Source organism: Hyla sarda, unplaced genomic scaffold, assembly GCF_029499605.1.
Source record: "Hyla sarda isolate aHylSar1 unplaced genomic scaffold, aHylSar1.hap1 scaffold_79, whole genome shotgun sequence".
NCBI classification, from domain to species: domain Eukaryota; kingdom Metazoa; phylum Chordata; class Amphibia; order Anura; family Hylidae; genus Hyla; species Hyla sarda.
Genome location: NW_026610814.1, coordinates 682659 through 710579, shown reverse-complemented (window position 1 = coordinate 710579; position 27921 = coordinate 682659). Strand labels below are relative to the sequence as shown.

Below are 27921 nucleotides of genomic sequence, written 5' to 3'. Positions count from 1 at the left end.
AATGCAGACGACACCGGATGATCCCGAAGAAGATGCCGGAGCAGCGGGACAGCATTGGGAGCCCCTGGGACAGCATCGGGAGCGGTGAGGACGCAGTCCGGAGCGGCGGGGACAGGTGAGTATAACTTCCTATACTTTACATGGATCCTCAACATATGATGGATTCGACAAACGATGGGTCGTTTGGAACGAATTACCATGGTATGTTGAGGGATCACTGTATATGATATATATGAGGGGGAGCAGTGTATGGAGGAGTCTATGTAATACAGTGATCCCTGAACTTACAATGGCCTCAACATACAATAGTTTCAACATACAATGGTCTTTTCTGGACTATTGTAACTTGAAACCAGACTCAACATACAATGTACAGACAGTCCACATCTGTGAAATGTGTCAATACCCGGAAGAACTGACCAATCAGAATGGACATTTTACTGGTAAAACCCCTGTATTACTGAAGTGTATGCACTGACTGGTGTCTGGTAGCGCCCCCTACAGTACAGGGAGGTATTACATGTTCTGTACTCTTTACCTGTATTACTGAAGTGTATGCACTGACTGGTGTCTGGTAGCGCCCCCTACAGTACAGGGAGGTATTACATGTTCTGTACTCTTTACCTGTATTACTGAAGTGTATGCACTGACTGCTGTCTGGTAGTGCCCCCTACAGTACAGGGAGGTATTACATGTTCTGTACTCTTTACCTGTATTACTGAAGTGTATGCACTGACTGGTGTCTGGTAGTGCCCCCTACAGTACAGGGAGGTATTACATGTTCTGTACTCTTTACCTGTATTACTGAAGTGTATGCACTGACTGGTGTCTGGTAGCGCCCCCTACAGTACAGGGAGGTATTACATGTTCTGTACTCTTTACCTGTATTACTGAAGTGTATGCACTGACTGGTGTCTGGTAGCACCTCCTACAGTACAGGGAGGTATTACATGTTCTGTACTCTTTACCTGTATTACTGAAGTGTATGTACTGACTGGTGTCTGGTAGTGCCCCCTACAGTACAGGGAGGTATTACATGTTCTGTACTCTTTACCTGTATTACTGAAGTGTATGCATTGACTGGTGTCTGGTAGCGCCCCCTACAGTACAGGGAGGTATTACATGTTCTGTACTCTTTACCTGTATTACTGAAGTGTATGCACTGACTGGTGTCTGGTAGCACCTCCTACAGTACAGGGAGGTATTACATGTTCTGTACTCTTTACCTGTATTACTGAAGTGTATGCATTGACTGGTGTCTGGTAGCGCCCCCTACAGTACAGGGAGGTATTAAATGTTCTGTACACTTTACCTGTATTACTGAAGTGTATGCACTGACTGGTGTCTGGTAGCACCTCCTACAGTACAGGGAGGTATTACATGTTCTGTACTCTTTACCTGTACCAGGGTTAGCTTCTCCTTTGGACACCAGGTGAGGGGGACTCCACGTTACTATTTTAGGACATTGTGTATTCTGTACAAAACCCTGAAGAAGCTCCTGTCCTCTACATAGACCAGCATTTCTCAACCAGGGTGACTCCAGCTGTCGCAAAACTACAACTCCCAGCATGCCCGGACAGCCGAAGGCTGTCCGGGCATGCTGGGAGTTGTAGTTTTGCAACAGCTGGAGACACCCTGGTTGGGAAACACTGACACACAGGGATTTACAGCTTCCAGCAGATCTTTCTTACCTTTATATATAAGGATTTGCTTTATCTATATTACTTATCTACTTATTTTTCTTTAATCCTCACATTTTCCTATTTTTGGATGACATTTTGGTGGATTCAGAACCAATTACCAGGTTTCCATAGAGTTTTATGGTCTCAACATACAATGGTCGTCCTGGAACCTATTAATATTGTAACTTAAGTTACAACTATGTACAGTGACCCCCCCCCCCGACTTATGATGGCCCCGACATATGATCATTTCAACATATGATGGCCTCTCAGAGCCCATCGTATGTTGAAGGCAGCCTCGACATATGATGCTGCTGTGTGTCGGGTCCATCATACAAACAGCTATCTGACAGCGCTGACAACTTCAGTAACTAACAGATAGTTGTATAATGTCCTCGTGTGCCCCGTTCTGCCTCCTGTCACTCACACGCTGTCCTGCTAACTCATACAGGCTTCCACTGTGAGCTCCGTGTAAGCCCCGCCCCCCCAGTGCAGCCATAGCCAATAGCCTGCAGTATCTTGCTGCAGGCATCCAATGAGCTGCTGGCTGCCCTCCCCTTTCTTTCCTATAGAGCTGTAGTCGGCAGGATGGTAATGGAGGACATTCTGTCCCCCCCCGAAGGTATATAAAGAACTGTACAGTACTGTATACGATGTCACACATCACATACAATACATATACACACTATACACCCCATACATCAATGTTTCCCTATCAGTGTGCCTCCAGCTGTTGCAAAACTATAACTCCCAGCATGCCCAGACAGTCAATGGCTGTACATGCATGCTGGGAGTTGTAGTTGTACAACAGCTGGAGGCACCCTGGTTTGTTAAACACTCCCCATACACTCCACATACAATGGTCATCCCAGAACCAATTAGCAGTTTCCCATAGAGATATGGATTCAACATACAATGGTCATCCCAGAACCAATTAGCAGTTTCCCATAGAGATATGTACTCGACATATGATGGTTTCAACATATGATGGTTCTCCTGGAACCAATTAATATCATATGTTGAGGAACCACTGTATACAGGGGGAGCAGTGTATTGAGCAGTCTGTTATACTGGGGGACAATGTATGGGATTTGGGGGGTTTCTTTCATCTTTTTTACAGTCTTCTTCTTTATTGACAGATCATGGGCGACAGTGATGACGAGTACGACTGTAGGCGCAGAGAAAAGTTCAGGAGGGAAAGAAGTGACTACGACCGATCCCGGGAGAGAGAAGAGCGGCGCAGAGATGACTGGAGTGACAGGTGAGGTCCTCAGCATCTTGGACTTCATTAGGCACCCGGAGAAGATTGACAGCACATCTAGCAGACTAAAGCAATCGATGGCCGATCCATCTGCTGGTGATACAGTCCTGTACTGCGTCTGTCTCCTCCATTTTCAGTCCACTGATACACTGTGCAGCCCTGCATCCACCATACAGCATCGCCAGGGAGGAGGAGTAATGTGGTGACTTTATTTTAGGGAATGGGACCGCGGCCGAGAGAGGAGGAGCAGAGGAGAGTACAGAGACTACGACCGCAGTCGCAGCCGAAGAGAGAGGTTCTCTCCACCCCGACATGAGATGAGCCCCCCGCAGAAACGCATCAGACGAGACTGGTAAGGAAAGCTGTGAGTCTGTTCCAGGTAAATGGCACTAAGATTTCTCCCCTAGGGGGTGCTGTGGAGCCTCTCTTACAGGTATTTACTCTTTCAGGGATGACCACAACTCGGACCCGTATCACAGCGGCTATGATATGCAGTACTCGGCCTCCTCGGGTGCCCCCTCTTATGGTCCTCCTCAGCCCTGGGCTCACCCAGACATGCACGTCATGCAGCACCATGGGATCCCCATACAGGCCAGGTAGGAGTGTGCACTCATACTCATATATTACACACAAGATGACATACATTTGGGATACTTGGAGGCTCTAGTACCCAGTTTGGCTCCTCCAGCCTGGATACAAGATGAGATATGGTTGGGATCACTTAATCACCGCTCCCTACTCCATCCTACCAGCTTGGTCAGAGAGGCCTGGATGGCTGAAATTTTTAGCAACAGCCACCCTGTCTTTCTCAGTGAGGTGCCCCCTCTGAGCCTGTTAACTGGGAAAAATGTCTAAAAGTGTCAAAAAGACATGTCTAGCAGTCACCGTTCTCTCACGAAGAGGTACACTACCTTGAAGTAGCCTCTGAGAGATTGAATATTTCAGTGGGGGGGGGGGGGGGCACTTTTACACCCTCTTGTGGTAAGACCCAGTGTGTAATTGGACCCCACCTGTAATCATTACATGACTGAGACCTATCTGAGTGCGCTATCATTTTATCACTTTCTCTCTCAGACTGGGGAACCTGCATGATGTGGATTTGGGGACTCCGGCTCCCATCATGAAGACCTTTAAAGAGTTTCTCCTGTCTCTGGAGGATTCTGTGGATGAGACTGAGGCGGTCCGCCGCTACAATGAGTACAAGATGGAGTTCAGACGCCAGCAGATGCAGGACTTCTTCCTTGCCCATAAAGATGAGGAATGGTATGTAGCCTCTGTGAGCTCTGTCCCTCCTCCAGTGTCCTCCAGACTACCTCCCTACTGTTCCCCCCCCCCCCCCCCTTAATACCCCTGTGTCCTACCTTCCTCTAACCCAACCCCCCCCCTGTCCTTCCTTCCTTCCTCTAAACTCCCTCTTTGTCCTACCTCCTCTCTGCACCCTCCCCTCTTGTCTGTCTTCCTCCTCCTCTCTCCCCCCCCCTTGTGTCCTTCCTCCTCCTTTCCCCCCCCCTTGTGTCCTTCCTCCTCCTCCCCCCTTGTGTCCTTCCTACTCCTTTCTCCGCCCCCCTTGTGTCCTCCTCCTTTCTCCCGCCCTTGTGTCATCGTCCTCCTTCCTTTCTCCCTCCTCCTTTCTCCCCCTCTTGTGTCGTCCTCCTCCTCCTTTCTCCCCCCCTTGTGTCGTCCTCCTCCTCCTTTCTCCCCCCCTTGTGTCGTCCTCCTCCTCCTTTCTCCCCCCCTTGTGTCGTCCTCCTCCTCCTTTCTTCCCCCCCTTGTGTCGTCCTCCTCCTCCTTTCTCCCCCCCTTGTGTCGTCCTCCTCCTCCTTTCTCCCCCCCTTGTGTCGTCCTCCTCCTTTCTCCCCCCCCCTTGTGTCGTCGTCCTCCTCCTTTCTCCCCCCCCTTGTGTCGTCGTCCTCCTCCTTTCTCCCCCCCCCTTGTGTCGTCGTCCTCCTCCTCCTCCTTTCTCCCCCCCCTTGTGTCGTCGTCCTCCTCCTCCTCCTTTCTCCCCCCCCTTGTGTCGTCGTCCTCCTCCTCCTCCTTTCTCCCCCCCCTTGTGTCGTCGTCCTCCTCCTCCTCCTTTCTCCCCCCCCTTGTGTCGTCGTCCTCCTCCTCCTCCTTTCTCCCCCCCGCCTTTCTCTCCCCCCCCCCCCTTGTGGCGTCGTCCTCCTTTCTCCCCCCTTGTGTCCTCCTCCGCCTTTCTCCCCCCCCCCCCTTGTGTCCTCCTCCGCCTTTCTCCCCCCCTTGTGTCCTCCTCTGCCTTTCTCCCCCCCCCTTGTGTCCTCCTCCGCCTTTCCCCCCCCCCCCTTGTGTCGTCCTCCGCCTTTCTCCCCCCCTTGTGTCGTCCTCCGCCTTTCCCCCCCCCCCCCCCCCCCCCTTGTGTCCTCCGCCTTTCTTCCCCCCCTTGTGTCCTCCGCCTTTCTCCCCCCCCCCCGTGTCCTCCTCTCTCCCTCCTTCCCTCGTGTGTGTCCCCTCCCCCCGCGTGTCCTCCTCCTCCTCTCTCCCTCCTTCCCTCGCGTGTCCTCCTCTCTCCCTCCTTCCCTCGTGTGTGTCCCCCCCCTTTGTGTCCTCCTCCTCCTCTCCCTCCTTCCCTCGCGTGTCCTCCTCCTCCTCTCTCCCTCCTTCCCTCGCGTGTCCCCCCCCCCCCCTGTCTATGTTGCCCCCGCTGTGTGTTATTACATGATGATATCTTTGATTTGATGTTCGGTGTTTTCTCCCGCTTTTCTCCTTCTCTGAAGACTCTGAAGGTGCAGCCTCCTCCTCGTGGCGCCATGTTTTTTGTTTTACCCTCGGGTTCGTGCTTTTTCCGGCTTTAGACAGTCAGGTGTTTTTTGTTTTCTCTAGTTTCTGAATGTCTTAGGGTTAGATAGTGAGGCCTGTAACCAAATTATCACACAATTCTCCAGGAGGTTCAATGAAAGTTTAAATGTTTTATTCCGAAACTTCTGCCCGGTGCCGACCAGGTAACGCAGGGGGTGGAGCCTGGGGAAACATCAATTGTGTAATGGGGTGGGGCTGGGGGAGGGGCCACTGGATGTCAGGCAATGGTTTCGTACAGCGAGATCTTCTTGTAACATACAGAATCATGGAAAATCCTGTACTACAGTCACACCCAAAGCTTGTCATATCAGATCTAATGCTCCAGTCACACACAAGGCTGCAGTCACATCAGATCTAATGCTCCAGTCACACACAAGGCTGCAGTCACATCAGATCTAATGCTCCAGTCACACACAAGGCTGCAGTCACATCAGATCTAATGCTCCAGTCCCAAATACAACTGCAGTCACATCAGATCTAATGCTCCAGTCACACACAGCTGCAGTCACATCAGATCTAATGCTCCAGTCACACACAAGGCTGCAGTCACATCAGATCTAATGCTCCAGTCCCACACACAGCTGCAGTCACATCAGATCTAATGCTCCAGTCACACACACACAGCTACAATGACATCAGATCTAATGCTCCAGTCACACACACAGCTGCAGTCACATCAGATCTAATGCTCCAATCACACACACAGCTGCAGTCTCATCAGATCTAATGCTCCAGTCACACACACAGCTGTAGTCACATCAGATCTAATGCTCCAGTCCCACACACAGCTGCAGTCACATCAGATCTAATGCTCCAATCACACACACAGCTGCAGTCTCATCAGATCTAATGCTCCAGTCACACACACAGCTGCAGTCTCATCAGATCTAATGCTCCAGTCACACACAGCTGTAGTCACATCAGATCGAATGCTCCAGTCACACACACAGCTGTAGTCACATCAGATCGAATGCTCCAGTCACACACACAGCTGTAGTCACATCAGATCGAATGCTCCAGTCCCACACACAGCTGCAGTCTCATCAGATCTAATGCTCCAGTCACACACACAGCTGTAGTCACATCAGATCTAATGCTCCAGTCCCACACACAGCTGCAGTCTCATCAGATCTAATGCTCCAGTCACACACACAGCTGCAGTCACATCAGATCTAATGCTCCAGTCACACACACAGCTGCAGTCACATCAGATCTAATGCTCCAGTCACACACACACAGCTGCAGTCTCATCAGATCTAATGCTCCAGTCACACACAAGGCTGCAATCACATCAGATCTAATGCTCTAGTCACACACACAGCTGCAGTCACATCAGATCTAATGCTCCAGTCACACACACAGCTGCAGTCACATCAGATCTAATGCTCCAGTCACACACAAGGCTGCAGTCACATCAGATCTAATGCTCCAGTCACACACACAGCTGCAATGACTTTAGATCTAATTCTCCAGTCACACACAAGGCTGCAGTCACATCACATGTTATGCTTTAGTTACACCCAAAGTCATACTCTTAATTCTGATTACATTGTGTTTTATCTTCCAGTCACATCTAAAGCTGCAGTCACAATTCGCAGACACCTGATGTCATCTGCAGCTGATCAGCGTTATGTGACTGGACAAGCAGAGTTATGGCTGCAGCTCTGGAGGTGACTGGAGATGTAGACTAGCTGATGGAGTTGGGGTGCAGGCCCCTGTTGTTGAGTACAGGCAGTGGGGGCTGCAGTGTTATGGATGACTGTGGTGCCCCCCCCCCCCTGATGCAGGTCACATGACCATAGTACAATATGGGGGTCAGGGCTGATGGATTTGTAACTCTTTTCTCTCCTGTTCCCCGTCTCATAGTTTCCTCTTCTCTCCATCGCCATCTCTTTCCCGTCCATTTGTCGCCGCGGTTTTTCACTAGGTTTCGCTCAAAGTATCACCCAGATGAGGTCGGGCGCCACCGGCAGGAGTCCCAGGCCGCACTGCGCAACAGACTGAACGCCTTCTTGTATTTGGTGGAGAACAATTGGCTGAATGATATCCAGCTAGACATGGAGAAGGTGCCCGCCATCATCAAAGTGCTGGATGCAGGTAACCACAGCCTCACCGGGGGTCTAATACTGTGCTGATCCCCCCCCCCAATCGGGTCTTATACTGCTCTGCCCCCACCCCCCCCACCATTGTCTAAAAGTCTGCCCCTCATTTGTGTCCAATACAATTACCGAATACCGAAACTTTTGGGCAGCACGATATGAAATTCTCCCCTATACCGCAATACTGGTTGGGCCCCTCCCCCTCGGGAATGAATGAATCAGCGCAGCGCTGTCCCCACATCGGGGAACGAATCATATGTGACCCGCCAGCGCTGTCCTGCTGTTCCACTCCAGTGGTCTCCAACCTGCAGACCTCCAGATGTTGCAAAACTACAACTCCCAGCTTGCCTGGACAGCCAACAGCTGTCCGGGCATGCTGGGAGTTGTGATTTTGCAACAGCTGGAAGCCCGCAGGTGGGAGACCACTGCTGTACGCTGTATCCCTATGCCCGGGCTGCAAAACATAGAGAAAATAAACTTTAACTTGCCTACGTCGGCCTTACGCTGGGGCTGTCTGGGCCGTTGGCTGTTCGGGCAGACTGGGAGTTGTAATTTTGCAACAGCTGCAGGTCCACAGGTTGGAGACCACTGGCGTACAGGGAGTTCAAGCGCCAGCGGCCCCCAACAAAGAGGAGGAGGATGAGGGCAGTGCTTGACATATGTGAGTAGTACCCCGCTGGGCTGATCATTAATTGGGGGGGGAGCAGAACAGCGCTGGCGGGTCACATGATTTGGGGGGGGGGGGGGGAGAGGGTGAAAGAAATACCATTATATAGAGTGGAACCGCCATAAGTTACAAAAATACCGTGATACACACACTTGGTCATACCGCCCAGCTCTAATGCCCCATCACGTCTCTTACCTTTATATTTTGGGGTACAGGGAGGAATTACCCTTAAGACCCATTCCTGATTTTTGTTGCAGCTGTTATAAAGATGGAAGGAGGAACGGAGATTGACCTGAAGATTCTGGATGAGGAGGAGGAACAAGCGAAACGTGAGGCCGCCAAGAAAGAGGAGGTGCGGACCACCGAGGGGCAGAGCAAGCCCCCTGAAGAAAAGGAGGCGGCGCCACCACCTAAGGTAAGGGAGGCAGGGTTAAATGTGTGAGAAGGGGAACAAGGGGGGTGTTCGTGTTGGGAAAGGGGAGGGAAATGTCTGTTACGTCTCTGGGGGTGGGGGGTGCGTTAGTGCCGCCATGTGTGAGGTCTGAACTAAGTGATCCCCCTCTGCTTCTGTTTAGCCGGAGCCTGAGAAGGAACCTGAAGAGGAAGAGAAACCACCGAAACCAGAGGAGGAGGAAGAGAAAAAAGTGGAGAAGGAGGAGCCGGAACGGGAGACCAGGAAGGTCAGTGTGGGGGTGCAGCCCTTCCAGCAGCGTACAGGATCGCCCGGTGTCACCCCAACACCGGCACCCTAACAGCGTATTTAATTCCCTCTTCTCTCCTTCAGTCGACTAAGAGAAAAAGGAAGAGGAGCGGAGACAGTGATGATGGCAGTGACTCGGAATCTGGGTCCGGGTCTGGCTCTGGTTCTGGTTCTGAGCCTGGAAGTCCAAAACCAGAGAGTCAAGAACAGAACGGGCGCGGTGAGTGCTATGGGCGCACACCAGTGGGCGGAGCAGAGATCATGTGACACAGCACCAGAATTGTATATGACTTGTAATGTCTCCTGACAGAGGGATCACCCAAAAAAGAGGAGGAGGAGGAAGACAAAGAGAAAGAGAAGGACAAAGAAGACAAACCGAAGGAGAAGCCCAAGGAGGAAGTGGTGAAGCCTCGTCCACTGCACAAGACCTGTTCCCTCTTCATAAGGAACGTGGCCCCCAACATTTCCAAGGCTGAGATCACAGCGGTGAGTGTTACCTATCACAGCAGAATAGTGAGTACATAACTCAGGATCAGTACAGGATAAGTAATGTAATGTATGTACACAGTGACCTCACCAGCAGAATAGTGAGTACAGCTCTAGAGTATAATACAGGATATAACTCAGGATCAGTACAGGATAAGTAATGTAATGTATGTACACAGTGATCTCACCAGCAGAATAGTGAGTACAGCTCTGCAGTATAATACAGGATATAACTTTGGATCAGTACAGGATATGTAATGTATGTACACAGTGACCTCACCAGCAGAATAGAGAGTACAGCTCTTGGGTATAATACAGGATATAAATCGAGATTTTCCTAGCTTGTGACGGAAAATATTAGTTATATGAAGACAGGAGGCGAGTATCTTATGCATTATTCTTTCTTTAATAATGCCCATAGCAGAACAAAATTCAATAAACAATCAGTGTAAAGAAAAAACTACAACTCCCAGCAGTCCCAGGACCACAGCAGCCACTCCTCGTCTGTAGCCCCTATATAAGGACTGCCCACATATAGATCCTCCTCTTTCTTCATGCGAATCAGAGCCGCACAGGAAACCGAACGCCAGCCAGACGTCCACACCGCTCCTTGAATCTTCGGCCAGCAGGGCCAGAACTCAGGAAACGAGGCCAATCGACGGCCTAACTTCGTCCCAACGGGGACTGTAGGGAACCCCAGCAGTGCTTAACCAACAGGTTATCCGTAAACAGGAAAACAGCCAATGCCTTCAGTATCCTGAAAAAGACAACAAAAATCTTAACAGGGTGGGTAGGGAGGGAAGATACTCGCCTCCTGTCTTCATATAACTAATATTTTCCGTCACAAGCTAGGAAAATCTCGATTTATATATCAGACAGGAGGCTCATATCTTATGCAAGTTCAAAGCTAACAAGTATCGAGACAGAGGAAACAAAATCAGAACTAGTATTACAAAACTGACATGGAAACATGGTCCTCCGGTCTGAAGTAGAACCGGCGAAAGGTAGTCTCTGAAGACCAATCAGCAGCCATGAGCAGGTCAGAAAGGGAGCCCCCTGCTGTGACTATTTTAGTAGCCATAGCACCCCTAGAAGAATGAGCTCCAAACAGGGAGACGTCTATGCCCGCCATATCCATGGCGGAACGCACCCAACGAGCCAAAGTAGCGGAGGTCACCGGATGGTGAGGTCTGACGTAGGATATAAGAAGTTGAGAGAAATCCGGAGACCGTAGAACTGCAGTCTGCGATTCGTACGCCTGCAGGCAACGAACCACACAAAGTCGAGGATGCGCGGGAAAAAACGGGTAAAAAACCGAGTGGATACCTGTCTTGGTCCGTCGGACCACCGAAAACTTGACTCCCTGAGGCGAAAATTGTCGCCTAGAGACGTCCAAAGCCTTCACGTCCGAGACGCGTTTGATAGACCCCAAACATAAAAGGACAGTCAGTTTATATGACAACAATTTTAGGGGAAGACCGTCATTGTCTTCCCACGAGACAAACATCTCGAGCAACCTGGAGACATCCCAGGTCGACTGATATCTCGGCCGCGGGGGCCGTTTAAACTTAATGCCACGCAAAAGTCTACATACCAGTGGGTGTTTGCCCACCGGCAAAGAGTCCACTGGGCAATGGTAAGCCGCGATAGCCGATCGGTAAACGTTGATGGAACTATAAGATTTTCCGGATTCAAAGGAATCTGCCAAGTAGTTCACCACTACAGACACAGGTGCATGTACGGGATCAATCTGTCGTTGATCACACCAACGAACCCAGAGCCTCCAGGCTGATCGATAAGCCGATCTAGTCCCGGGGGCCCAGGCCAGGGCGAGGAGATCCCTAGCTGATCTTGAAAGATCCTGGTCCGCATCCGGGACCCCGAAACCAACCACGCTAGGAGAGGAAGGTTGCCCTCCACCACCAGAGGGTGTAGATCCCCGGTCGGGTTGGAGAGGAGCTGTGGAAATTGGGGCAGAAGTCTGGGATAGTCCACTGCCATCCCCAGAAGGAGAGGGAACCACGGTTGTGTGGGCCACCAGGGGGTGATCAGTACAATCGTCGCCCTCTGGTTCATCGTATGTAGAAGGACCCTGGAGATCATCTGAAATGGGGGAAACGCGTAGTGCGTTCCCCTGGGCCAGATGAGACGGAAAGCGTCGACTGCCGACGCCTCTGGGTCCGGCCTCCAGCTGAAAAAGCGAGGTAATTGATGATTGAGGCGAGAAGCGAAAAGATCCGTACACAATGGACCCCAAAGCTGTCTCAACCGTAGGAAAACTGATCGATCCAGCTGCCAATCGCTGGAATCTAGTAAGTAGCGAGAATTCCAGTCGGCCACCGTGTTGGAGACCCCTGGAATATACTCCGCCACCGGGATAATGTTGCGATCTAGGCAGAAGTGCCAGAAGTCTTTGGCAAGATCTGCAAGCATCTTGGACCTGGTGCCCCCTAGGCGGTTGACGTATTGGACCGCCGCCACGTTGTCCATGCGTAAAAGAACACAACAATTGGACGCTTGTGGCATGAAGCTCTTGAGGGCAAAAAATGCCGCCAGGAGCTCCAAGGCATTGATGTGCAGAGCGACCTCCGTGGCGGACCAAGTCCCTCCTGTGGAAGCCTCCCCGCACCGCGCGCCCCAGCCGAGACGACTCGCGTCCGACTCTATGATGACGTCCGGGCAGGAGTTGAATATGGTTTTGCCGTTCCACTCGACGGCATGACGAAGCCACCACTGCAACTCCTCGATGGCTGCCGGACAAAGAGGAACTTCGTCCGCATACCTGAGGCCCTGGCGCAGATGCATAATCTTGAGTCTCTGAAGGGCCCTGTAGTGCAAAGGGGCCGGGAAGATGGCTTGGATAGAGGCTGCTAGCAGGCCCACCAAACGTGCTAGTACCCTTAAGGATAAGCACCCTCTGCGTAAGACTGCTCTGATCTCCTTGCGGATCAGGGCCAGTTTGGATTTGGGAAGGCGGAGAACGGCTTGATTGGTGTCCACCAAGAAGCCAAGGAACTCCATCTCTTGCAGAGGGATCAAAACCGATTTTTCTCGGTTGATTATGAATCCCAGACTCTGCAGAAGCAGTACCGTCCATGACATGTGAAGAGAAGCTTGCGCTTTGGAGCGGGCCATGATGAGGAGGTCGTCCAGATAAATGATCAGACGGACCCCTCTGCTCCTCAAGGATGCCACCACTGGTTTCATCAGTTTGGTGAAACACCACGGAGCTGATGACAGGCCGAACGGAAGGCAAGTAAATTGCCACATGTGGTTTCTCCAGAGGAAACAAAGAAAATGTTGTGAATCTTGGTGGATAGGGACGGTGAGGTAAGCGTCCTTTAAATCCACCTTCACCAGCCAATCGCCTGGTTGTAACAAATCGCGAAGGGAGTGAATTCCCTCCATCTTGAAATGGCGATACGTGACATGTTGGTTTAGTTCCCAAAGGTTTATGACCGGACGGTAACCGCCCCCTTTTTTCTTCACTAGGAAAAGGTTGCTCACGAACCCTAGGGAAGAAGGGTCGATCTCTCGGATCGCCTGTTTGGATAGGAGATCTTGAATCTCGTTGTCTATGAGCACCATGTTGTGTTGTGAAAATCGGATAGGAGCTGGTTGTATACCCAGAACCGGTAGAGATTGGAGTTCTATGTGAAATCCCGCTACTGTCTGTAGAATCCACGCGTCTGCCGTAATCGCAGACCAGGCGTGGGAAAAATACATCAGGCGCCCCCCCCCACAGGAATGTGAGCATGTGGAATACCAGGCACACTTACCGGTAGTTGGACGGGAACGGGGATATCCGCGTCCGCCACGTCCGCGCCAAGGTCGGCCTCTGGGAGGGAAGAAAGGCGACGGTTGTGCCCTTGGGACGGTGTAGGACGGAGGAGCCTGAGGGTACTGGTATTGGGCAGAGGGTCTGCCCTGTGGCCTATAGGAGGGGGTGCGGCCGGCAGATCGGCCTCTACCTCTGCCGGCCCGAGGAAAAAGCTTATTGGTCCCTGATTTCTTTAATGAAGTCTGGGCTTTATCCAAACCTGTAAACATGCCGACAAACCTGTTGATGTCCTTCATCAGGTTGTCCCCAAAGAGCATTCCTGCTGCTGCAGGCCCAGACTCGGTTTCAGCTAGGTGGGACAGTTGCGGGTCGTGGCGCATAAGAATCGACCTACGTCGTTCAATCGAGCAGGTGGTGTTGGCAGTACCTGCTAGGCATATGGCCCTCTGGGCCCACCCACGGAGTTGACGGGTATCGACAGGTTGATCCGTCGTTGCGGCCTGCTCAGACAGGTTGAGTATCTTAGTGAGAGGGCCCATTAAGTCCAAGATACGCTCCTGAATAGTTTTAAATGAGCGTTCTATTCCCTTTTTAGGGAATTTACCCGATTTCATTAGATATTTCGTCAGAATGGGGTCTACTTCGGGGGTTGCCACTACTTTATTGGGAATAAAAGGCCTAGGACACTCAGCCCTCAGCTTGTTACGGCTGGTCCTGTCTAGGGACTTACGAGCCCAAAGCTCCACATACTGGGCCACGTGGGGAAGTGGGGACCATTCACCCGATCGTGGATGAGAGATGGAATCAGGGTGAAAAAGGGGTTCACCTAGGGAGTCTAGGATCACAGTGCCCTGTGTAACAGGGTTGGCGTCGGTGTCAAACGCCGTATCCCCAGCATCCTCGATATTAGGATTGGATTCATAGCCGTCAGACTCGCTGGATGATCCCGACGAATCCTCGTCAGAGGAGTCTACGTAAGAATCGGGTTTGGTCCGTCTAGCGGATCTGTGCCTCTTCTCTTGTAACTCCCTGAGGCCCAGGGGTCGAGTGGAGTCTGATGGATGCTGGGGTTGGCAGACCGGGGTAGGGGCTGCCTGGAGCACATTATTGTCTTCCCCTGCCGGGGAGTTAGATGTTGCCAAGGTATGTTTCCTTTTATGGGAAACCTTTCCCTTCTTAATTGGTGGTTCACCGCCTTGGAATGGCGGAATAGATGCACCGGATACCGCTGGTAGTGATCCAGAGGTTACCATGGCGGAGGCCAAAGCCGCCTGAACAGATTTATTAATCAAATCCTGTATCTGGTTGGCGGTCATAAATTGGGCAGAGTCTAAAGAGTTCTCCCCTCTGAGGGGAGCAGATGAGGGTTCCTCAGCCATAGTGACTAACAGTTTTATCTGTAAGTGAAACTAATGGGAAATGAGAATAGGATTGATGAGGGGAAGGAATAAATTCCTGGCAATCTACCTACAAAATACGTAGACAATAGGGTAGTAGTAGTACAGGCTCCGTCCTCCACACCGCTAGCGTTGCACTGACGCAGCGGTGGGAGGTGAGCCCGAGAGTCCTTGTACCCAGGGACGAAGTCTCGCGAGACTACGTCCGGCTGGGTACTGATTGGAAGGCGCGGGAGCGCGATCCAGTGACGAAATAGAAACTCCGCCCCTCTCAGCGTGTAGGCCGCGATGAAATGCGGCCGACACCAGTAAGATCCGCCCCCTATCCCGCGCGCGCGAAGCGCAGAAAAGTAGGAGGAGAAGACTGAGGTAAAATGGCGCCGGAAGAGGGGGAGGGGAAAGCGGTGGAGGGTAGGAGGAACGGAGGATGGAAGAGAATAGCGGAGCGATAAACCGGAGCAAGGGGGGGGGGGGACTAGCGCCGGAGAAGATAGTTGTCCGAAACAGAATAAAATTGTATAAAATGTGAAGGGGCGAAGATAATCGCGATTATCTTCTCCCACAACACCACAATATCTATAATAGCTATGAGTAACAAAGTAAGAAAACCAAAGCATTAAATCACAGATAGCACTTAGCTTGCATGCTCTGCCATGAGCAGAAAGAAAGAGGAGGATCTATATGTGGGCAGTCCTTATATAGGGGCTACAGACGAGGAGTGGCTGCTGTGGTCCTGGGACTGCTGGGAGTTGTAGTTTTTTCTTTACACTGATTGTTTATTGAATTTTGTTCTGCTATGGGCATTATTAAAGAGAGAATAATGCATAAGATATGAGCCTCCTGTCTGATATATAACTCAGGATCAGTACAGGATAAGTAATGTAATGTATATACACAGTGATCTCACCAGCAGAATAGTGAGTACAGCTCTGGGGTATAATACAGGATATAACTTAGGATCAGTACAGGATAAGTAATGTATATACACAGTGACCTCACCAGCAGAATAGTGAGTACAGCTCTTGGGTATAATACAGGATATAACTCAGGATCAGTACAGGATAAGTAATGCAATGTATGTACACAGTGAACTCACCAGCAGAATAGTGAGTACAGCTCTGGAGTATAATACAGGATATAACTCAGGATCAGTACAGGATAAGTAATGTAATGTATATACACAGTGACCTCACCAGCAGAATAGTGAGTACAGATCTGGAGTATAATACAGGATATAACTCAGGATCAGTACAGGATAAGTAATGTAATGTATGTACACAGTGACCTCACCAGCAGAATAGTGAGTAGAGCTCTGGGGTATAATACAGGATATAACTCAGGATCAGTACAGGATAAGTAATGTAATGTATGTACACAGTGGCCTCACCAGCAGAATAGTGAGTACAGGTCTGGAGTATAATACAGGATATAACTCAGGATCAGTACAGGATAAGTAATGTAATGTATGTACACAGTGACCTCACCAGCAGAATAGTGAGTACAGCTCTTGGGTATAATACAGGCTATAACTCAGGATCAGTACAGGATAAGTAATGTAATGTATGTACACAGTGACCTCACCAGCAGAATAGTGAGTACAGCTCTGGAGTATAATACAGGATATAACTCAGGATCAGTACAGGATAAGTAATGTATGTACACAGTGACTTCACCAGCAGAATAGTGAGTACAGCTCTGGAGTATAATACAGGATATAATCAGGATCAGTACAGAATAAGTAATGTAATGTATATACACAGTGACCTCACCAGCAGAATAGTGAGTACAGCTCTTGGGTATAATACAGGATATAACTCAGGATCAGTACAGGATAAGTAATGTAATGTATATACACAGTGACCTCACCAGCAGAATAGTGAGTACAGCTCTGGAGTATAATACAGGATATAACTCAGGACCATATATAATTGTCTGTAATGTCTTGTCATCTACCTCTCCCTCCAGCTCTGTAAGCGATATCCTGGCTTCCTGAGGGTGGCGCTGTCTGATCCTCAGCCTGAGAGGAGGTGAGATGGGTGATGTGCTGGTGGTTGGGTGATATCTTCTGTGTTGGTTCATATTGGTGATTGGTCCCTATCGTTTCCTATAGGTTTCTGCGTAAAGGCTATGTGACGTTCGATCGAGGGGTGAACATTAAGGAGATCTGCTGGAATCTTCAGAATATCCGGGTACAGCGCCCCCTTATGTATTGTCCTCCCTGCTCTATATTTAAAGGTGTATAGCACCCGATTTATTTTTGCTCACACCATTTTGTCTGTTTGCTCTGTGAAGCTCCGTGAGTGTGAGCTGAGCCCAGTGGTGAACAGAGAACTGTCCTGGAGAATCCGACACGTGAGCGGGATCACACAGCACCGGCCCATCCTGCGCAACGACATCAAGCTGGCTGCCCGGCTCATCCACGCCCTGGACGAGAGGGGTCAGCTGTGGAAAGAGACGCAAGACGGGGAGGCAAGGGTTACATGCAGCTAGTCTCTAGGGGACGGGGTGAATTGACTTGGTGACCTCTTGTCATTTTTTTTTTTCCCCCCCTAATTTGTCTCCTCAGGAAGTTGCCGCTCAGAATCCCATCCTGAAAAATATCACAGATTACCTAATCGATGAGGTGAGCGCGGAAGAGGAGGATCTGCTGTGGGGGGCGGGAAGGACAGCAGGAACTGAGCCCCCGAAAGAAGGAAACCCCACAGAGATCAGTGTGGAGCGAGACGAGAAGCTCATAAAGGTGAATTTCAGTTTGTCTAGAAAATATGGAAGTGAACTTTAGGAGATAGGAATAGTGTAGTCTAATGCAGTGTTTCCCAACCAGGGTGCCTCCAGCTATTGCAAAACTACAACTCCCAGCATGCCCGGACAGCCTTTGGCTGTCCGGGCATGCTGGGAGTTGCAGTTTTGCAACAGCTGCAGGCACCCTTCTTGAGAAACACTGTTCTAATGCGATAGTTTACAGAGCAATAGAGGTGAATATCCCATTGAGCTCCACCTTGTGCTATAAGGGAGTTAAGAATAGTAGTATTTATATGTTACCTCCTGAGGAGATGGTTTACAGAATGTGATCTTCAATGGAGACCCACCTCCTGCTCTAAGGGAGCTAGGACTAGTACAGTCTCCAGGGTTGTTGCCTCTATGGGATGCGTTACAAAAAGTGGAGGTTCACCTAGAACTCCACCTCCTTCTCTAAGGCCGGGTTCACACTGCGGAATTTCCGCCTGCAATTCCACTTTGAAATTGCAGGCGGAAATTCCGCTTTCTAAAATGTATAGTGTAGGGAATTTTTTTTACACTTTTTAGGGGGGGGGGGGGGGTAAAATGGGAAAAACTGACCTTTTACTTTTTTATTGGGGTAGGGGATTTTTCAAAAAAATAATTTTTTAACTTATAATATTTAAAAAAATGTTACTTTTTTTTTTTTTTTTTTTAACACTTATGTCCCCATAGGGGACTATTCATAGCAATCATTCAATTGCTAATACTGTTTAGTGCTATGTATAGGACACAGCACTGATCAGTGTCGGTGATCTTCTGCTCTGGTCTGCTCGATCGCAGAGCAGAAGACCCCCGGGAGACAGCCGGAGATAGGTGAGGGAACCTCTGGCTACCATGCTGGATGATCGGATCCCCGCGGCAGCGCTGTGGGCGATCCGATCATCCATTCAAAGTACCGCACTGCCGCAAATGCAGTAATCCGTATTGGTCACGGCATCTGAGGGGGTTAATGGCGGACATCCGCGTCATCGCGGATGTCCGCCATTACGTCCCTGGCTGCTGATAGCAGCCGGGACCTGCCGCTCATGACGGTGCTCGGGATCACGACTGCGCGTAAATGTACGTCATGGTGCGTTAAGTATCGCGTCACCATGATGTACGTTTATGTCCATTGTCGTTAAGGGAGCCAGGAAAAGTACAGTCTCCAGGGATGTTGCCTTCTAATTCGATGGTTTACAGAGCATAGAAGTGAACATCCCTGGAGCTCACCCTTCTGCTCTAAGGGAGCTTGGACTAAGTCTTATTATGTTGCCTCCTGAGATGATGGTTTACAGAATGTGGATGTAAACTTCAATAGAGGTGCCTCCCTGCTCTAAGGGAGCTTGGACTAGTAGAAGTCTTTTAACTGGGCGCTGTCATTGAAGTTATTTTTTGCATAACAGCAGGTAAAAAAAGATTTGAAATTCTCTTCCTCTCAAAAAATGATAATTATAATTCTTGCCACTAGGAGCCTCCCTTCGGGTCCAGATCGCATTCTGTCTGCTTCAAAGCACAGACTTTGGTCTCCTGGAGGAGAGTGCAGTCTGGTCATAGGCAATGAATAGCCAGAGAGCGAGTGCTTTTCACCGCCTAGGGCCAGACCGCACATCCCGAGTTTGTATCCTGCCGGTCCAGCAGAAGACCAAAGTCTGTATGAGGTGACGCCTCTGTCCATAATCAGAAACTGTCCACAGCAGGATGGGTTTGCTATGGGGATTTGCTTCTACTCTAGACAGTTCCTAAAATGGACAGAGGTGTCAGCAGAGAGCACTGTGGTCAGACTGAAAGGAAATTCAAAAAGAAAAGAACTTCCTGTGGAGCATATAACAGCTAAGTACTGGAAGGATTAAGATTTTTAAATAGAAGTAATTTACAAATCTGTTTTAACTTTCTGGCACCAGTTGATTTAGAAAGTTTTCCAGTGGAGTACCCCTTTAAGAATGTTTCCTAGTGAGAGGAGGGCTTACAGAGCATCCCTAGAGCTCCACCTTCTGTTATAAGGGACCTAGGACCAGTATAGTCTCCTAATGAGATGCTTTACAAGGTGTAGAGGTGACATCACTAGAGCTCCACCTTCTGTTATAAGGGACCTAGGACCAGTATAGTCTCCTAATGAGATGCTTTACAAGGTGTAGAGGTGACATCACTAGAGCTCCACCTTCTGTTATAATGGACCTAGGACCAGTATAGTCTCCTAATGAGATGCTTTACAAGGTGTAGAGGTGACATCACTAGCGCTCCACCTTCTGTTATAAGGGACCTAGGACCAGTATAGTCTCCTAATGAGATGCTTTACAAGGTGTAGAGGTGACATCACCAGCGCTCCACCTTCTGTTATAATGGATCTAGGACCAGTATAGTCTCCTAATGAGATGCTTTACAAGGTGTAGAGGTGACATCACTAGAGCTCCACCTTCTGTTATAAGGGATCTAGGACCAGTATAGTCTCCTAATGAGATGCTTTACAAGGTGTAGAGGTGACATCACTAGAGCTCCACCTTCTGTTATAAGGGACCTAGGACCAGTATAGTCTCCTAATGAGATGCCTTACAAGGTGTAGAGGTGACATCACTAGAGCTCCACCTTCTGTTATAATGGACCTAGGACCAGTATAGTCTCCTAATGAGATGCTTTACAAGGTGTAGAGGTGACATCACTAGAGCTCCACCTTCTGTTATAATGGATCTAGGACCAGTATAGTCTCCTAATGAGATGCTTTACAAGGTGTAGAGGTGACATCACTAGAGCTCCACCTTCTGTTATAATGGATCTAGGACCAGTATAGTCTCCTAATGAGATGCTTTACAAGGTGTAGAGGTGACATCACTAGAGCTCCACCTTCTGTTATAAGGGACCTAGGACCAGTATAGTCTCCTAATGAGATGCTTTACAAGGTGTAGAGGTGACATCACTAGAGCTCCACCTTCTGTTATAATGGATCTAGGACCAGTATAGTCTCCTAATGAGATGCTTTACAAGGTATAGAGGTGACATCACTAGAGCTCCACCTTCTGTTATAAGGGACCTAGGACCAGTATAGTCTCCTAATGAGATGCCTTACAAGGTGTGGAGGTGACATCACTAGAGCTCCACCTTCTGTTATAATGGACCTAGGACCAGTATAGTCTCCTAATGAGATGCTTTACAAGGTGTAGAGGTGACATCACTAGAGCTCCACCTTCTGTTATAATGGACCTAGGACCAGTATAGTCTCCTAATGAGATGCTTTACAAGGTGTAGAGGTGACATCACTAGAGCTCCACCTTCTGTTATAAGGGACCTAGGACCAGTATAGTCTCCTAATGAGATGCTTTACAAGGTGTAGAGGTGACATCACTAGAGCTCCACCTTCTTTTATAAGGGATATAGGACCAGTATAGTCTCCTAATGAGATGCCTTACAAGGTGTGGAGGTGACATCACTTGAGCTCCACCTTCTGTTATAAGGGACCTAGGACCAGTATAGTCTCCTAATGAGATGCTTTACAAGGTGTAGAGGTGACATCACTAGAGCTCCACCTTCTGTTATAAGGGACCTAGGACCAGTATAGTCTCCTAATGAGGTGACATCACTAGAGCTCCACCTTCTGTTATAATGGACCTAGGACCAGTATAGTCTCCTAATGAGATGCTTTACAAGGTGTAGAGGTGACATCACTAGAGCTCCACCTTCTGTTATAATGGACCTAGGACCAGTATAGTCTCCTAATGAGATGCCTTACAAGGTGTAGAGGTGACATCACCAGCGCTCCACCTTCTGTTATAATGGACCTAGGACCAGTATAGTCTCCTAATGAGATGCTTTACAAGGTGTGGAGGTGACATCACTAGAGCTCCACCTTCTGTTATAATGGACCTAGGACCAGTATAGTCTCCTAATGAGATGCTTTACAAGGTGTAGAGGTGACATCACTAGAGCTCCACCTTCTGTTATAAGGGACCTAGGACCAGTATAGTCTCCTAATGAGATGCTTTACAAGGTGTAGAGGTGACATCACCAGCGCTCCACCTTCTGTTATAATGGACCTAGGACCAGTATAGTCTCCTAATGAGATGCTTTACAAGGTGTAGAGGTGACATCACTAGAGCTCCACCTTCTGTTATAATGGACCTAGGACCAGTATAGTCTCCTAATGAGATGCTTTACAAGGTGTAGAGGTGACATCACTAGAGCTCCACCTTCTGTTATAATGGACCTAGGACCAGTATAGTCTCCTAATGAGATGCTTTACAAGGTGTAGAGGTGACATCACTAGAGCTCCACCTTCTGTTATAATGGACCTAGGACCAGTATAGTCTCCTAATGAGATGCTTTACAAGGTGTAGAGGTGACATCACTAGAGCTCCACCTTCTGTTATAATGGACCTAGGACCAGTATAGTCTCCTAATGAGATGCTTTACAAGGTATAGAGGTGACATCACTAGAGCTCCACCTTCTGTTATAAGGGACCTAGGACCAGTATAGTCTCCTAATGAGATGCTTTACAAGGTGTAGAGGTGACATCACTAGAGCTCCACCTTCTGTTATAATGGACCTAGGACCAGTATAGTCTCCTAATGAGATGCTTTACAAGGTGTAGAGGTGACATCACTAGAGCTCCACCTTCTGTTATAATGGATCTAGGACCAGTATAGTCTCCTAATGAGATGCTTTACAAGGTGTAGAGGTGACATCACTAGAGCTCCACCTTCTGTTATAAGGGACCTAGGACCAGTATAGTCTCCTAATGAGATGCTTTACAAGGTGTAGAGGTGACATCACTAGAGCTCCACCTTCTTTTATAAGGGATATAGGACCAGTATAGTCTCCTAATGAGATGCCTTACAAGGTGTGGAGGTGACATCACTTGAGCTCCACCTTCTGTTATAAGGGACCTAGGACCAGTATAGTCTCCTAATGAGATGCTTTACAAGGTGTGGAGGTGACATCACTAGAGCTCCACCTTCTGTTATAAGGGACCTAGGACCAGTATAGTCTCCTAATGAGATGCTTTACAAGGTGTGGAGGTGACATCACTAGAGCTCCACCTTCTGTTATAAGGGACCTAGGACCAGTATAGTCTCCTAATGAGATGCCTTACAAGGTGTAGAGGTGACATCACTAGAGCTCCACCTTCTGTTATAATGGATCTAGGACCAGTATAGTCTCCTAATGAGATGCTTTACAAGGTGTAGAGGTGACATCACTAGAGCTCCACCTTCTGTTATAAGGGACCTAGGACCAGTATAGTCTCCTAATGAGATGCCTTACAAGGTGTAGAGGTGACATCACTAGAGCTCCACCTTCTGTTATAATGGATCTAGGACCAGTATAGTCTCCTAATGAGATGCTTTACAAGGTGTAGAGGTGACATCACTAGAGCTCCACCTTCTGTTATAAGGGACCTAGGACCAGTATAGTCTCCTAATGAGATGCCTTACAAGGTGTAGAGGTGACATCACTAGAGCTCCACCTTCTGTTATAATGGACCTAGGACCAGTATAGTCTCCTAATGAGATGCTTTACAAGGTGTAGAGGTGACATCACTAGAGCTCCACCTTCTGTTATAAGGGACCTAGGACCAGTATAGTCTCCTAATGAGATGCTTTACAAGGTGTAGAGGTGACATCACTAGAGCTCCACCTTCTGTTATAATGGACCTAGGACCAGTATAGTCTCCTAATGAGATGCTTTACAAGGTGTAGAGGTGACATCACTAGAGCTCCACCTTCTGTTATAATGGACCTAGGACCAGTATAGTCTCCTAATGAGATGCTTTACAAGGTGTAGAGGTGACATCACTAGAGCTCCACCTTCTGTTATAATGGACCTAGGACCAGTATAGTCTCCTAATGAGATGCTTTACAAGGTGTAAAGGTGACATCACTAGCGCTCCACCTTCTGTTATAATGGATCTAGGACCAGTATAGTCTCCTAATGAGATGCTTTACAAGGTGTAGAGGTGACATCACTAGAGCTCCACCTTCTGTTATAATGGACCTAGGACCAGTATAGTCTCCTAATGAGATGCTTTACAAGGTGTAGAGGTGACATCACCAGCGCTCCACCTTCTGTTATAATGGATCTAGGACCAGTATAGTCTCCTAATGAGATGCTTTACAAGGTGTAGAGGTGACATCACTAGAGCTCCACCTTCTGTTATAATGGACCTAGGACCAGTATAGTCTCCTAATGAGATGCTTTACAAGGTGTAGAGGTGACATCACTAGAGCTCCACCTTCTGTTATAATGGACCTAGGACCAGTATAGTCTCCTAATGAGATGCTTTACAAGGTGTAGAGGTGACATCACTAGAGCTCCACCTTCTGTTATAATGGACCTAGGACCAGTATAGTCTCCTAATGAGATGCTTTACAAGGTGTAGAGGTGACATCACCAGCGCTCCACCTTCTGTTATAATGGATCTAGGACCAGTATAGTCTCCTAATGAGATGCTTTACAAGGTGTAGAGGTGACATCACTAGAGCTCCACCTTCTGTTATAAGGGACCTAGGACCAGTATAGTCTCCTAATGAGATGCTTTACAAGGTGTGGAGGTGACATCACTAGAGCTCCACCTTCTGTTATAATGGATCTAGGACCAGTATAGTCTCCTAATGAGATGCTTTACAAGGTGTAGAGGTGACATCACTAGAGCTCCACCTTCTGTTATAAGGGACCTAGGACCAGTATAGTCTCCTAATGAGATGCTTTACAAGGTGTAGAGGTGACATCACTAGAGCTCCACCTTCTGTTATAATGGACCTAGGACCAGTATAGTCTCCTAATGAGATGCTTTACAAGGTGTAGAGGTGACATCACTAGAGCTCCACCTTCTGTTATAATGGACCTGGGACCAGTATAGTCTCCTAATGAGATGCTTTACAAGGTGTGGAGGTGACATCACTAGAGCTCCACCTTCTGTTATAATGGACCTAGGACCAGTATAGTCTCCTAATGAGATGCTTTACAAGGTGTAGAGGTGACATCACTAGCGCTCCACCTTCTGTTATAATGGATCTAGGACCAGTATAGTCTCCTAATGAGATGCTTTACAAGGTGTAGAGGTGACATCACTAGAGCTCCACCTTCTGTTATAAGGGACCTAGGACCAGTATAGTCTCCTAATGAGATGCTTTACAAGGTGTAGAGGTGACATCACCAGCGCTCCACCTTCTGTTATAAGGGACCTAGGACCAGTATAGTCACCTAATGAGATGCTTTACAAGGTGTGGAGGTGACATCACTAGAGCTCCACCTTCTGTTATAATGGACCTAGGACCAGTATAGTCTCCTAATGAGATGCTTTACAAGGTGTAGAGGTGACATCACTAGAGCTCCACCTTCTGTTATAAGGGACCTAGGACCAGTATAGTCTCCTAATGAGATGATTTACAAGGTGTGGAGGTGACATCACTAGAGCTCCACCTTCTGTTATAATGGACCTAGGACCAGTATAGTCTCCTAATGAGATGCTTTACAAGGTGTAGAGGTGACATCACTAGAGCTCCACCTTCTGTTATAAGGGACCTAGGACCAGTATAGTCTCCTAATGAGATGCTTTACAAGGTGTAGAGGTGACATCACTAGCGCTCCACCTTCTGTTATAATGGACCTAGGACCAGTATAGTCACCTAATGAGATGCTTTACAAGGTGTGGAGGTGACATCACTAGAGCTCCACCTTCTGTTATAATGGACCTAGGACCAGTATAGTCTCCTAATGAGATGCTTTACAAGGTGTAGAGGTGACATCACTAGAGCTCCACCTTCTGTTATAAGGGACCTAGGACCAGTATAGTCTCCTAATGAGATGCTTTACAAGGTGTAGAGGTGACATCACTAGAGCTCCACCTTCTGTTATAATGGACCTAGGACCAGTATAGTCTCCTAATGAGATGCTTTACAAGGTGTAGAGGTGACATCACCAGCGCTCCACCTTCTGCTGATGTCTACAGTGATGATGCCTCCTATAGTGATGCTTTACAGAAGGTGACCTTTAATAAAGCTCCACCCCCTGCTGTAAGGGAACTAGGACTAGTAGTAATCTAGGACCGCTGCCTCCTCATGAGATAAAGCATCAATGACGTTCTTTGTCTCCTTCCCACGTCAGGTCCTGGACAAGCTGCTTCTGTATCTGCGCATCGTTCACTCCGTCGACTACTACATCAACTGTGACTACCCCAGCGAGGACGAGATGCCGACGCGCTGCGGGATCATGCACGTGCGAGGACCCATACCGCCCAATCGTGTCTCCCACAGAGAAGGTGACTTCATGATCCCTGTTCAGATCTGATAATCCTCAGAGCTGATGCTCCTTACTGGGGTCGGGGTGAGCGAACTGTAACAGTAATTAGCAGGACAAGTTAAAGGGTTACTCCAGTACTTAATCTCCTATGCATAGGTCTGATTGCTGGGACCCCCGCAATCTCATGCCCAGCACCCCTGCTTTACCTAAGCACAGAGCAGTGCCGACTCTGTGCATTGGAAGAGCTGTGGTTCCAGGCAGGAGGTCACCGTGGTCGGACCCCCTCAATCAGGCACCTGTCCCCTTTCCTGTGGGTACTGAACAACTTATCCTCTATCTTTTGGATAGGGGATGAGTGTCTGATCAGGGGGGTCCAATTTCTATGAACTCCTGCCCTGTTCTCCCCATGCACAGAGTGGTGCCCGCTCCGTGCATGGGGGGGTGTGGGGGACAGGCGGGGATCCAAGCAGTCTCACCCCTGCTGTTTAGACATTTATCCCCAATCCATAGTATAGGGCAGTGATCCCCAAACTGTGGCCCTCCAGATGTTGCAAAACTACAATTCCCAGCATGCCTGGACAGCCGTTGGCTGTCCAGGCATGCTGGGAGTTGTAGTTTTGCAACATCTGGAGGACCACTGGTATAGGGGATGAGTTCTTCAGTACCGGAATTGGCTTTATGGAAAGTATTTCAGTGATGGCAAGCAGAGATCTCAGACGGAGAGAATGTTTGCAGGAAGCTGCTCAGATCCGCCTGCTCTGGCACCTTAGTTACCCGGTCACCTGTACTGAGCCCACTCCTTATGGTGCCCTTCTCTCATCAGTGACTGACTGGCAGAAGACATTCGAGGAGAAGATGGCCCCTCTCTTTGCCGTACGCGAGACGCTCTCCGAGGAGGAGGTGCTGAAGGTCGGGAAGAAGGACCCGGAACAAGAAGTGGAGAAGTTTGTTACGGCCAACACCCAGGAACTGGGCAAAGAGAAGTGGCTGTGCCCGCTAAGCGGCAAGAAGTTCAAGGTGGGCATCGGTCTGTAGGTAATCGGTGGGACCCGGCACTTAACAATCCTTTATCTCACTGCCCCCTTCTCTCTCTCCTCAGGGACCGGAGTTTGTCCGTAAACACATCTTCAACAAGCACGCCGAGAAGATCGAGGAGGTGAAGAAGGAGGTGGCGTTCTTCAATAACTTCCTGACGGACAGTAAACGGCCGGCGCTGCCAGAGGTCAAACCCATCCAGGCGCCCATGGCTGGGCAAGGTGAGTGTTTGCGGATGGTGGCGTCACCGGCGGCTCGCTGATCCCTTCTCTGTATAATTTCTTGGTGGTATTTTGCAGGTTTGGCCCCTGGATTGCTGTACCCTCACCAGGGCCCCCAGGCTCTCCTTCCGTATGGTCAGCCGCGCCCCCCGGTTATGGGGTATGGAGGTAAGTATGGTGACGTTGGCCGCTTTGGGCAGGTTTTTTATTTCTTTTTTTAAAATCTGATGCATGTCTCCCCTGCTGCAGGAGCGCCGCAGTTTCCCCCTAATCCTTACGGTGCAGGAAGAGGATATGATGCGTTCAGGGGCCAAGGGGGTGTCTACCCGGGCAAACCCCGCAACCGGTGAGTACTGATAGATCGCCCACTATACCCCCATCTCTGCACACTGTATCCTGATGACCACCCCCCTCCACACAGGATGATGAGAGGAGACCCCCGCTCTATTATTGAGTACAAAGACCTGGACGCTCCAGAGGACGTGGACTTCTTTTAACACGTTTATATTACACGCTGCCCCTCCCCCCCTCGCACTTCCACTCACTGCGCCCTCCTCCGCTCAGGTATTGCCGCCTCTATCCGCTGTTCCTTTTTTTTTTATTTTTTTTTTATTTGGACTGGATAATTGTGACATTGGTTCTACTCCATAAACATCGGCTGAAGAATTGCGTGGCGCTCGGGGGAGGGGAACCTGAGAAATGACAACAACATGGCGGCTGTGTGCACTGCGGCCTGGAGGAGTGTCACTCCATCACATGACTTTTTATAATAAAGCTGTAAATGGATCTGA

General features: G+C 49.1%; 1 protein-coding gene across 1 annotated transcript; it reads left to right on the top strand.

Annotated features, from left to right (window-relative positions):
• SRRT (serrate, RNA effector molecule) lies at nucleotides 1-27921 on the top strand. The gene is made up of 20 exons (XM_056554546.1): nucleotides 1-115; nucleotides 2822-2943; nucleotides 3161-3295; nucleotides 3393-3539; nucleotides 4018-4206; nucleotides 7685-7854; nucleotides 8781-8938; nucleotides 9099-9203; nucleotides 9308-9443; nucleotides 9534-9709; nucleotides 16853-16914; nucleotides 16998-17076; nucleotides 17180-17356; nucleotides 17454-17627; nucleotides 25740-25893; nucleotides 26698-26891; nucleotides 26974-27130; nucleotides 27209-27298; nucleotides 27380-27476; nucleotides 27552-27921. Exons 2-20 carry the CDS (start codon nucleotides 2825-2827, stop codon nucleotides 27625-27627), a joined length of 2595 nt encoding a protein of 864 aa, XP_056410521.1. The 5' UTR covers nucleotides 1-115; nucleotides 2822-2824; the 3' UTR covers nucleotides 27628-27921.